General features: G+C 50.3%; 1 protein-coding gene across 6 annotated transcripts; it reads right to left on the bottom strand.

Moving 5' to 3' along the window:
* Positions 1–435: 435 nt before the first annotated feature.
* On the bottom strand, positions 436–4,765 carry KLF4 (KLF transcription factor 4). 6 transcript variants are annotated; one of them, XM_068552941.1, is made up of 5 exons: positions 4,154–4,765; positions 3,923–4,043; positions 2,282–3,272; positions 2,027–2,191; positions 436–1,002 (listed from the first exon to the last, which is right to left on the bottom strand). In XM_068552941.1, the coding sequence occupies exons 1-5, from the start codon at positions 4,156–4,158 to the stop codon at positions 827–829; spliced, it is 1,458 nt and encodes a 485-aa protein (XP_068409042.1). In that variant the 5' UTR covers positions 4,159–4,765; the 3' UTR covers positions 436–826. The 6 variants fall into 6 exon arrangements, with proteins under 6 accessions (XP_068409042.1, XP_068409039.1, XP_068409041.1 ...); XM_068552938.1 differs by having other exon boundaries at positions 2,027–3,272; XM_068552940.1 differs by lacking the exons at positions 3,923–4,043; positions 4,154–4,765 and having other exon boundaries at positions 2,282–3,900.
* Between the last annotated feature and the right edge of the window lie 7,917 nt (positions 4,766–12,682).

Genomic DNA, 12,682 nt, shown 5'->3' with positions numbered 1-12,682 from the left:
CCACAAAATGTTCATTTTTTTACTTTGTAGTTTACAAATATACAAAATAGAAGTTTGCTTAAATTTATATTACATATTTATTAAGGCAAGGAACTATATAGAAAAAAACATTTGTTCTGCTTAAGGCATACTTGGGAATAAACCATTGTACAAATTATTGCACATCTGAAACCACAGTGCATAACAGACTGTCTGCATAAAAAGGTTAAAGTAAACCAGGTGTATTTACCTGACTTAGGTCATAAATGTAGATCGGAAGACAAAAATAGATTTTCCTTGTCAAAGTATGCAGCAGTTTGAGAACTTTGGCCTCATTTGGTACCTTTAGAACCAAGACTCACCAAGCACCATCGTTTAGGCTATTAAAACACATTTTCTGTACCTGAATTTCTTCCTCTTCTTCTAAGATCGTAATAATGGCTTTTAGAAGGCAAAGAGAATACAAGGTGATCTTTATGCTTATATTGCATCGAAACAATTCAAGGGATTCTGGTCTTCCCCTCCCCCCAACTCACGGATCTAATTTATACCCTGATATCCACAACTTCCAGTCACCCCCTTGGCGTTTTGTAAGTCCAGGAATATATATTCAAGTTGGATTTAGAATTGGAATGATAGAAGATCCAGTCACAGACCCCATCTGTTCTTTGTCATTTGGTTTCCTCAGGTCTCCTGATTATCCATTCATAAGTTGACTTGTTGGGAACTTGACCATGATTGTAGTGCTTTCCAGCTGCGTTCTTCCCCTCACCGGGAAGACAGTGTGAAAGGTAAAAAATACTGAATGCTCGTCTGGCAGTGTGGGTCATATCCACTGTTTGGGGATTTAAAAGTGCCTCTTCATGTGTAAGGCGAGGTGGTCCGACCTCGAAAATGCCCGGTCGCACTTCTGGCACTGGAAGGGGCGGTGCCCGGTGTGTTTGCGGTAGTGCCTGGTGAGTTCATCTGAGCGGGCGAACTTCCACCCACAGCCGTCCCAGTCACAGTGGTAAGGTTTCTCACCTGGAAAAGGAAAATAAAGCCACTGGAAGCGATTGTGAAAGAATTAAGAACTGGCCATTTTTTTAAGCTAGAGGCCAAACATTCAACCAACTCCCCAAGCACCCCATTCCGAAAGGATCCAGGAACGTCTTTATACCTCTTAAGGCCAGATTAAACTTTAGATCGTAAAGCAGGAATATAGAAATTTCTTGCTCTTGTTTTTTTTTTAGGGGAAGTTAGATACCTTATCACAGAAAACAAAGACCACTTAAACCTATACTTCTGTTGGACTAACGTGTTTTCATTCTTCTGAGCTAAGATATCGCTGCGGAGGAAATGAATTTAGAAATTATGGCTGCTATAGTGCTTCTCCTAGTCCAAATAAGTAATATCCTGTCCCACTATAATTGGTTCTAAAAAGTGACAGGAGGCTACTTTTCCTGTACCAACATTATTCATGACTGCTATGCCTTAGTGACCTTATATACCTACTTACATCCACAAACAAATTCTCTGCGGTGACAATCTTAAACCAGAATCTCAGCAAGCCTAACCATTAAGTCCTTGGGATTTAAATAAAATCTAACTGTTAAGACTAGAAAGGGGGAGGGGTGAAACTGGGAAAGGAAAAAAATCAATAAAAATAGCCTAGAAAACAAAAAACTGATTTAAAAAAATACCATGTTTTTGCACTGCGAAGTATAATTTCTTTTCTTTTCTTTTTTTTTTTTTTTTTTGCAAAGTATAATTTCTTGATTACAAGGGCAATGGTTTGCTCAAGCTAGAAGAGGCCCACATGCAGCCTGGAATCTCCCTGCCTTTCAAAGGCCTAACAAAACTGCATTTTCAAGCACTGATACCATCCGCCCAGCAAAAGGCTCCTGAGCAAAATAGTAGGCGCCGGTTTGCTTTCTGTCCTGTGATCCAGGAGATGGAGGAGATAGACTGCGCCCCACATCCCAAGGGAGGCCCTGAGGAGTGTCCGTAGTCAGCCGATGAGGCTGGACACCAGCCCCCCTCCTTTCCGCGGCTTCTGGCCTCCTACCTGTGTGGGTTCGCAGGTGTGCCTTGAGATGAGAACTCTTCGTGTAAGTTTTGCCGCAGCCTGCGTAATCACAAGTGTGAGTGGCCGTCCTTTTCCGGGGCCACGACCTTCTCCCCCTCTTTGGCTTGGGCTCCTCCGGCATGCAGGAACCGGGTGGCATGAGCTCTAGGGGTGAAGAAGGTGGGGTCAGCGTCATCCCGTGTGTCCCGCCGGGGCAGGGCTCCCCAGCCCCAAATATGAATCCCTGGAACTGACCTTGGTAATGGAGCGGTGGGACCTGCGGCTGCAACTGGTCGGGGAGGAAGGGAGGGTAGTTGGGCCCCGGGTGGGGATGGAAGCCCGGGGGTAGCGGCAGGGCAGGATGACAGTCCCTGCTGCTCAGCAGTTCCTCGGCACCCAGGGTCGGGGTAGTCCTGCTGGGGAGCTGCCGCCCCAAGGGAAAGTCGTGCGCAGGCGGCCGGTGGCCATTGCTGAGAGGGGGTCCAGTGCCTAAGTGGGCATCTAGGGACCGACCGACGGTACACGAAGAGACAGCCTCTTGCTTGATCTTGGGGCACATGCGCGGCGGCCCGCCGCTGTAGGGCGCCACCACCACCGGGTGGCTGCCGTCCGGGCTGCCTTTGCTAACACTGATGACCGACGGGCTGCCGTACTCGCTGCCAGGGGCACTCAGCGACGCCTTCAACACAAACTTGCCCATCAGCCCGCCACCTGGCGGCTGCGGCTGCTGCGGCGGAATGTACACTGGGTCCAATTCGGGCCGCAGGAGCTCGGCCACGAAGCCGCCGGAGGGGCTCACGTCGTTGATGTCCGCCAGGTTGAAGGGAGCTGTCGGAGGGGGTGCAGACTCCCGGCCGTAGAGGAGGCCGCCGCCCGTACTGCCCGGCGCCACGCCCGGGTCGCCCCCGGCCCGGATTGGATAGCTGAAACTGCAGGTGGAGGGCGCACTGGCAGGACCGCTGCTCGACGGGGAGGACGAGGACGAGGCTGATGCCGACGAGGACACGGTGGCGGCCACTGACTCCTGATGGGACAGCGAGTTGGAGAGGATAAAGTCCAGGTCCAGGAGATCATTGAACTCCTCCGTCTCCCTCCGGGGTAAGAGAGCCGGGTTGCTGCTGCCGCAAGCCGCGCCGACTCCGCCACTCTCCAGGTCGGTGGCCACGGTCGCCGCTGCCAGGTCGTAGGGGCGGCCGGGAAGCACCGGGGGAAGTCGCTTCATGTGGGAGAGCTCCTCCCGCCAGCGCTGCGGGGACGGGACGCGAGAGAGACCGTCAGTGCTGTCCCTGACCGCCACCCAATGTAGTGGTGGGCCCGCCGCGCCTACACCGCCTAGACACGGGGACTGGGCAGGCAGGAAGCGCCCGGGGACTACGGGTGCCAGCGCTGCAGTCATGGCCCACACCCGGGTCCGAGGAGAGGCAGTGCGTCGATATGGAGGATGTTATGTTGTGTCGGCCCGATTGCGTGTTAGCCAGCGCCGCGGCTCGCCAGCCTGGGTCCCTCCCCCGCCAGATCCTGGGGACGCTCCCGCCGCCCCGGAATTGGGACACCGAGGCTCTCTCGGTGCGCCCTCGCCAGGGGGACGCCTACGCGCCAAGCTCACTCTGGCCCAGCCAGCGTCTGGGTACACAGACACCTCCCGCCCTGCCGCTTGCACGCTCCGGGATATGTGCGGACCCGGTGTGCACCCCCGGCCGCTCCACAGCGTCGGGACCACACGCATGTACAGCTGAGACAAGGGCGCGGAAGCCATCCCGGGAAGGCTGCGGAGCCCGTGCGGTGGCCACTCCTCCCCGTCGTCCGGTGGTTCTCGGTGACCCCAGGGCTCCGCCCGTCCCCACCCCACCCACAGAAGCCCACCGGAGGATCCCAAAGGCCCGGAGCAACACTCACGTTATTCGGGGCACCTGCTGGACGCAGTGTCTTCTCCCTTCCCGCCGGGCCGGACGCGAACGTGGAGAAGGACGGGAGCAGTGCGTCGCTGACAGCCATGTCAGACTCGCCAGGTGGCTGCCTGCGGGCCGGGTGGGGAGCACAGAGGCAGGAGTCAGGGGCCACTCTCGACTGCCACTCCGGCGCGTCCCACCGGCCCTCACCCCTCCCTGCGCCCCGCGCCGCACCTACCTCATTAATGTGGGGCCCCAGAAGATCCTCGGGAGTCCGAAGCAGTGGGGTACCCGAACCCCAAAGCCAACGAAGAGGGGGAAAAAAAGACTTAGAAACGAAGCCAAAACCAAAAACCCCAAATTGCCCGAGATCCTTCTTCTTTGGATTAAATATAAAAGGGAGATGTGTTTAAAAAAAGTTCCTTTGTATACAAAAGTTCTTAGAAAAGTTGTAAACTCATAAAAACAGACAATCAGCAAGGCGAGTAAAAGTAGGTCCGGTGGCCGGGTGGCGCTCTCTTCGACTCAGCAGCGTCCGCCACCGCTGTCGCGGTCGCCGCGGCTATCGCCGTGGGCGCTGGGGTTGTGGCCGGGGTGGCTGGCGGGCGGCGCCGCCAGGTGAGACTGGCCGCGGTGGCGCGGATCTGCGGACTGGGCGGCGGCGCGGGGCGCGGAGTCCGGGGGGCTGCGCGGGGCGCTCGCGGCCATGGGCGCTGGCCGCGGGCGGGTAGCTGGGTGGGGGGCCGGAGGGGCGGGGAGGGGCACTTGGCGGCTCCCGGTGCCGCCGCCGCCCGCCACCGCCTCTGCTCCCCGCGCGCCCGCAGCCGCGCTCGTTCTCTCGGGCCGGGGAACTGCCGGCGCCCGCCGGCGCGCTCCTTACTTATAACTTCTTGGCTCCCGCCCTCCCCCCCGCCTCCTACCCGCTGTGTGCTGGGGCCCGTCGCCAGGCCCCGCCCCCTCCCTTTCTTCTCTCCTCCCCCCCGCGGCCCCCCCGCGCGTTGCCGTGGCAGCTAAATAAACAAATTCGGCGCACGTGGGGGCGGGGAGGAGGGAGGGGCGCGGGCGGGGCCCGGCGGGCTGTGACGCCAGCCCGGCAGCTGGCGGGCAGGAGCCGCGCTGACGCCGGCGGCGGTGGCGGCAGCGGGCCCGGCGTGGGGCTCTGGGTACGGGGCGCGGGTCTGGTCGCCGCGAGACCAGGACGGTCGGTGTCGCCACGGGCGGCTCCTTGGGTTCGAAGCCCACGGTCGAGAAGGCCGGTAGGGGCGAAGGGGGACGGTAACGCGCCCCCACCCCCGTCCCGGGACGCGCTCGTCGAGCTGTCTGCGCTCTAGAGAAGAGCGCGATTATCCGCGTGACTCCTCCAGCCCGGGTCCCTCTTATACGCACTCAGGACCACGGCTCTAGGGCCCGAGCTCCAGTGCAGGCGCTTGGCCTTGCCTCGCACGGTTCTTCGCGGGCTCTTCTGCCGGATGGGGGTGGGGGAACAGAGAGGAGGCGGGTGCCCAGCGCTGCGTGGAGCGGGAGCCTGAGAAGGCCGGAGGGGTGTTCCCCGCCTGGAAAGGGCGGAAAGAGGCCGGAATTGGAAATGGAACTACAGTTTTGATATTTGAAGGAGCGAGGAAGGGAGTGAAAGGGCTCAAGATTCACTTTGTGAGGTTGGGGGAGAGGAGAAGGGCGTGAGGCGTGGGGACACCTTTCAAGGTGGAATCTCAAAGCACTTTGCAAGGCACACAGCTCTCCTTTCCACTTTATGGATGAGAAAACTGAGTCAGAGAGAGGTGAAATGGCGAGGTAAAGGTCAAACGGCAACTCTCTCCCTTGGCTTAGGCTCTGAGCGGTCAAACCCACCGAAAGGGACTTAGCTGGAAAGTGTCCCCGTGCCAGAAAGTGGAACGGTGCGCTGGGACCCCGATTCCCGAAAAGGGCACACGGAGCTCGCGGCAGCCGTGCCTGCCCACAGGGTAGAGAAGAGGAAACGGCGGTCGTTATTTCAGTCTTGTAACTGCCTCCCCTCCCCCACTCCCCCTTAGTTTGTGATCAGTAATTTTCCAGCCGGGAAATGTTTTCGTTCTCATCTTCTCTGCGAACAGCGCCGTTTTTTTTTTTTTTTAAACGTGAGTGTGGTGTTCGGTATCGCTTTCTAAACGTAGGCTTGCGAGGTGTTTTGTTTGGATTCAGGCGAGCACAGGGCTCCGCCCGCCCTCTCCACCGAGCCCCCTTGTCAGTAAACGCGGCCGCTCGCGTCCGGGTGTCAGCCCAGGAGAGAAAAGGTAGGAGGCGGGCCGGGAAAAGGATCGAAGCCCCTGCCCTGGGCAGTGTGCGCTCACCCTCATCGAGATCCAGTTACCTCGTACTTTAAGTCGTTGTCACCTTGTTTGTTTGAGTCCTGCGATCCTGGTACCTATTAGGTTTTCTCAGAATATTTGTTATCCTTGATTTTTCCACTCGTTGCCAACCACAGAAGCATTCTTGGAATGCATCGCTCCCCGAATGAATCCACTCGACCCTTTATGCCAAGGCCAGGAATCCCGCTCAGTCCGGAGAGTTGGAAGCCCTTGAGGATGACTTCCATCCTCCAGCCCGGCTTTGGCCAATGGCTGCGAGATCCTGCAGCTGGGGGAAGGTCATGCTTTGGCAGGAACCCCCCCCCCCGAACCTCCTCCCGCGGCCTGGAGGGTTTCAACCCCACCCCATAGGAGCCAGCCAGTTACTTTAAGTCTGAAAATACTGCCCTTTTCAAAAGGAGGAACCAAGAAAGAAAGATACCTGCTACCTCCTCCCGCTGTTCCTTTCATTGTGATGGCAAACGTTTCTTGGGATACTAGGACTTGAGGATTGCATGGAGAAGTTATCCACTTTACCATCAAGGCCAGGGTTCCTAAACTGCATTGAACTTGGATAAGCCTTGATTGGCAGCCATCACCTTCATGATGTAAATGTTTGTCAGGACTTGGAATTTCCTATTTAGGTAGCCAGTGCATGAAGAGTTTTCTGCTTCTCTCCCATTTATCTAAGGCAGTAGCCCTTCCCCTTCGACAAAAGTAACCACCACAATGAAAAAACAATATTACACAGATGAATTGGAAAACCACTATTATTGTGTCATATAATCAAGAGAAGATTCTGAAACTCAATTAAAAAGACCAACTTGTAGTTTCCGAACAGCTTTCTGGAGGAGGGAAGCCAGTCCCTCTTTGTGGCAGGCAACTTTCTGGTTATTCCTCTGATTGCATCATAAAGGGAAATCTCTAGATTTGCTCCAGATTTCTAAAAGAGGTAAGGAACTTCAAGTTCACAAATCATCTCCTTTCAAGGCAGGTGCCCGGTGTGACATCAGGGTTATGACCCTCCCTCTCCTCTTCAGAACAGGTAGGTCCAGAAGAGTTAAATCCCTGCCCTATATAATTTATAAACATGAGACTGAGTAAACGTTTGATGACTAAATTGCACTCTGAAATAATAATGGAAGACACCCTTTAAAGCAGAATTAAATACTTACTGGTGACTTTATTTCAGCAAACTGATACTACAAGTTTTGTGGTATGGAAGTTAATTATTAATGTCCTTGGAGTTATAAAATAGATTTTTTTTCCAGCACAAATTGCATTAGTTGGCAGAAGATGTGATGGAAACCATTAGTGCCAAGGGGTTAATGTGGAGCCATGGACGGGTGTGATAGATTGAAGAGGCTACCTAATGTTTCAAGGGAAGGACTCTGCAGGGAGAATTGGACACTGGATCTGGGTACCTGGCAGCACCCTGGCCTGGTGTCTGTGCATAAATGCCACAGAACTCAGGAAAAGCTGCTTTTTCAGAAGGTGAAAGCAAGAGATGCTTTTAAGTAACCATTACTTTGAAATGAAATCCCTACGGATACATAACTGGGAGAGGGTCTTGCAGCTTTCTCAAGGTGGCAGAGCTTTTCTCAGCCTCTGAGTGACTCCCATGTCCTGGTAAACTCTCAGCCTCTTTTTCACCTCAATCTCGTGCAGAGGTTAAGAAAGTGGGCTGTAACACTAGATTTCCTGGGTTCGTGTTCTGGCTCTGCTGCTTTCTAGCTAGGCAAGTTCCTTGACCTCACTTTCCCTGTTTTTTCTTCTACAAAATGGGGATATTAATAGTATCTACTGCTTAAAATAATGAGGACTATAAATGGGATCATCCAAGTAATGTATTTAGTGCAGGACTTCCCTTTCCGCTCTCACCTGTATGCTCATTAATCCCCTTTTGGGTCAAGAACCTCAATCCACTCAGACTCGTACCATAATTTTCCCCACCTTATTTCATCACCCTTCCTAGCTTCCCAAGCTAGAAACCTAGATTCCCCTCCACTCCTGCCTCATTTTCTTTGACCTGGGCATCCAGGCATCCGCAGAGTTCAACCACTTCTATTCCTAAATATCTGTTATCCTTTTCCTACGATCAAGTTGGGCTGCCTTGGTTCAAGCCCTCCTCATTTATCGCTTTTAATTACTGCTGTAAGCCTCTAAACTGTTGTCGTCTTCTTCCACCTCCCCCATAGTCCCCCTGGAGGGACTTCCCTGGTGGTCCAGTGGTTAAGACTCCATGCTTCCACTGCAGGGGACTCGGGTTGGATCCCTGGTCAGGGAGCTAAGATATCCCACATGCCGCGTGGCCAAAAAAAAGAATCATAGTCTCCCTGGAATTTCCCTGCCAGATCTAATCGAGTTTGTTCAAATCACCACAGTTCCATTTCTGCCCAACTGCCCTCCATCAGCTCCCCTTTGCCTAAAGGAGCAAAACCAAACTCCTTAGGCTGATATACCAAACTCTTCCTACTCTGGCTCTAGACAGACTAACAGGATCAGCTCCAGACGCTGATCCCACCCTCCCTCAACTTCAGCTGGATGCTCTCTCAAGTCTCTGAATACACAATGTGCATTTTCCTCCTCTGTTTTCTCCCCTCGGGCTCTCAACGGCCTCAAACTCCTGAGCCCCTCTTAATTGTCCCTTGGTCTGTTAGTCCCTGTCTAGATTCATCTTCTTTCCTCTGAGCTCTAATAAAGCCATGTGGCCACTCGCTCTACGCTACTCACCCAGCGGACTACAATTATCTGCTTACTTGTCTGTGGCTCCTGTTCTACTGGGGCGTCTTTAGGACAAATGCCCAGCGAGTATACATTGTAGCATGAAGGGAGCCAGCAAAGCTGCCTTGGTGAAAGGATTCATCTGGGAGCCCTGCCCTTATCTCGTCAGTAACGTCTGTCTCTGGTGGAGAGTTCACTGTCTCTGCTTTCCAGTCCCTTCTCTTCTACCACCCACTTCTCTTCTTTGAAAAAATTCTATGAAGGAGACAGAAAATAAAGTCCTTCGTAATTCTGTTCTCTCAAAACAGTTGGACAAAAAGCGAGGGAACAGCCCAGGCCAAGGCATTGTAATAAAACAAACTAGAAAACACAAACAAAAATAACCGAAAGCCAAACCAAAACCAGACAGAGAAAGTGTCCACTCTTTTCTGGAGCCAAATCCATTGCCTTTCAAAACCCAAACATTGGGTTTTGAAGTTTTTAGAGCAGAGAATGAATCGCAGACGTTAAAAAATCAATTCTCAGAAATTTAATTAAAATCTTTTTCATGAACCTTTAGGTTTGATCACTTAAGCTACATTCTTAGACCAAAACTGTGAGGCCCATACATTCTTTAAAAAGAAATTCTACACCTAATGGGATTATCTTAAAGACTTGAACTATTCTGACAGCAATATGTTAAATTCGGGCTTTTCAGTGTCCTCAGCTTGTTCTGAGATGTTAAGAGGATACAAACAAACAAAAACCAAAATCTCTTTTTAGATTGTTTATTTTTAAATGTCTAAGTACAGCATAATATCTTTTAAGAGTAAGATACATAGTAGTAATATTAATCTTAACAAATTATTAGGGTCTAACATTTACCATCTTTTATCAACTATGATTGTTTTTAAGGCCACAAGAAGAATCCTGATACTATATGCTTTTGAAAAGAAAGCTAGCTTTTAAAGTAAATGAATCAGCAAAGAAGGCAAATCAGCAGAGAAACCTGTTCCTGGAATTTTCTCCTTGACTTGGTTCACCAAATTTTCCTGGCCTGGTAAAGAATTTCCCCGGGGAAAATTAGCATTGAAAAGAGAAGCAAAACATTATTATACTCTGGAAGATGCTATCTCCTTAATTTAAAAGCCTCCATAGGCTGCATGGCAATTGTATCTCAGTAAAACTGAAGGAAAAAAAAAGTTTCTGTACCTCAGATTCTTAGACCAGTACAATGTCACCCTTCTGAGGAAAACATGGTTCCCTGGTTTAAATCAGAATGGAAGTCAGATTTTTGCAGTATGGAAAGTGTAGGGATTTTGAGCGTTTGAAAATGAGTGTTTCACACCATGAGAAATGCAAACAAGAAACAAACAATTCTGTGTTTAATTTTCTTCCCAGTTTGTGGGCCAGACAAGAGGATAGGTTATTTTTGCCAATTTGACATTATGTACTCCTGGCCAAGGAAATGATTTTAAAAAAATAATAACAATACATTTGATTATCCTGCGGTTCACTCTTTCTCACAAACATTGTGTTTGTTAATCAATTTTAATATACTGGCTGGTGGGAAGAGTGCTGGGAGGATGGCCAGTGTCAGTGTTTAAAAAAAAAAAAGGTCAAAATAAATTTCTGGCAGCCCTCAAATATCTCATATTGTGCTTAATGTATTTTTCAAAGTTGCTAGCTCAAATCTAGACACAGGCTTTTCTTATATCAAGGGATGATCAGAAGCTTCTTGAAAGAGAAAGCCCTAGAATAGTTACCTAATCTTAGAGGAATTTCCAGCATCATAATAGAGATTCAACAAGGTAATCTATTCAGAGACTCACTCAGTCTATGTTGTCAGTTACTGATGAATTTTTCGGATTGCTACACTTACCCAACAAAGCTTTCAGAGTCAAGTGTTTATGGAAAACACTGAACTGTTGAATTTCAATGTTCTGTGTTTCATTCAGCAAACTCGGTTTTCCATTAAAATAGAGACTCCTTTGGGTTTCTTTAAAGACAAGACAGTATCTTTGGTCTATGTGAGTGTGGATTAGAGTGTCATTATCTGAGTTTGATTCTTTGCCCCCTCTTGCTTCAACTCAGTGAAGGAGAGGTCTTGACAGAATTCATTGGCTTATGGGGGATGAAGGAAAAGCTTGGGATGAAAGTGCAGACACTCAGGGGGAGATGGCTGGGACTGCCACCCAAGAATTTGGATTCCAGGCCCTGTGCTGCCTCTTACTAGTTGGATGAACTTGGGCATGTCATCTAGCTGCCCTCTACTTTCCTTGTCTGTGAAATGGGGCTATGAGTGTACCTGCCTCACAAAGCTGTTGTGAGCCCTGAGACATTGGGTGTGAAAGGCACCATCAGTGTTAGCTTCTCCACTCTAGCAATGAAACCTGACATAGTTATCCCCATTTGATAAGCTTGAAATTGGTTCTGTTGTACCCAACACTGGGAGATGATACAGTATCTTGGTTTGAAGACCAAAATGCTTTTTCCCAAAATTCTACCCACCCCCCCCTATACCGGATATCCCAGCATCACTGCAGATGCAACAACTAAGGACCAAGCTCACCTAAAACCTCACAAAGGCACTGTTTTAAGTAGGGCCAGGTATAAATTAACTTGGGAATCACACTTCTTGGATTCGTGCCATGACTTGCAAAGGCCTTTTTTGGGCTGTATCCGATCTAGAAAGACAGTGACCTTGACCCTTCATAAGCCAGTCAAGACTTAGGTTGGACAGCGGGGAGTTTCAAAGTCAAATTCACCACTGAAGAGTTATATACTGGTAAACAATCTTGGCAAAGTTCTAAGCTTGTCTTTCCTGGGAGTACTGGAAGGGTCTGCCGTGTTCTCCCTCCAGGAATCAGAAGAAGCGGGGACATTCAAAGTAATAATTAACATCACGACTATCAGATACTGTGCTGAGCACTTTCTGAGGTTGGCACTGCCACTGATGTGCTAGAATGCAGGCTTCAAGGGACAAGGGCCCTGGCTGACTTATTCTTATTCCAGAATGTAATGCAGTTTGCCAGCCCATAGTAGGTGCTCAATACATATTTGTTTAACAAGTGAACCCCATTTTACAGTTTTTAAAAAAACCTGACTAGCCCAGGGTTGTGCAGCTAAGTAAGTGAGGCAGCCAGTGTTCTTGGAGCCCACGTGGGGAAAGAGGCCTGTGGCATCACTTCTCCTTATTTGGCCTGCCCTTTTGTCATCCTTGTTTGCTCCTGTCCTCAGCTGTGCCGGGCTTCCCTCCATCCAGAGTTCTTAGATCAGTTTCCCCAGTGAATAAAGCTCTAATCTTCTTTTCAAGTTGGGGGAAAAGTAGTCATCCTGTTGCATCGGGTAACGGGGGAATCTTAGGGCTTGACTGCTTGGATGGATGAATGGATGGATTAGTGGGTAGGTGGGTGGGTGGGTGGATGGATGGATGGATAGATTAATGGATTTTCCAACAGCTACTTATATAGGCTTTCAATCAATAGTCCTGTTTCCATTCCCACATGCACCTTACTTTCTGAGTAACTTGGTGTCTCCACATCCTGAGCCTTCCAAGGGTCCTGCACCTTGAAATCAGTGTGCCTAGTTTTCCACTTCCTCTGATCTAAGTTTGTGGCTATATGTCCACTGCTTCCCAGCTCCCATCCTCTTTGTCCTGGTAGGTTTTGCCTTTTCAATTCCTTTACTGTCATCTGAACGGGGCGTCAGAAGGAGCATCACACTTGTTGAATACACGA

Source organism: Eschrichtius robustus, chromosome 10, assembly GCF_028021215.1.
Source record: "Eschrichtius robustus isolate mEscRob2 chromosome 10, mEscRob2.pri, whole genome shotgun sequence".
Taxonomy (NCBI): Eukaryota; Metazoa; Chordata; class Mammalia; order Artiodactyla; family Eschrichtiidae; genus Eschrichtius; species Eschrichtius robustus.
The sequence above is the reverse complement of the archived record's forward strand: the minus strand, read 5'-3'. Positions and strand labels throughout refer to the sequence as shown.

Coding starts and splice junctions, on each gene's coding strand:
- KLF4 (XM_068552936.1), bottom strand. Junction 3,273..3,922: donor CAGCAGGTGCCCCGAATAAC/GTGAGTGTTGCT, acceptor CCGTCCCCGCAG/CGCTGGCGGGAGGAGCTCTC.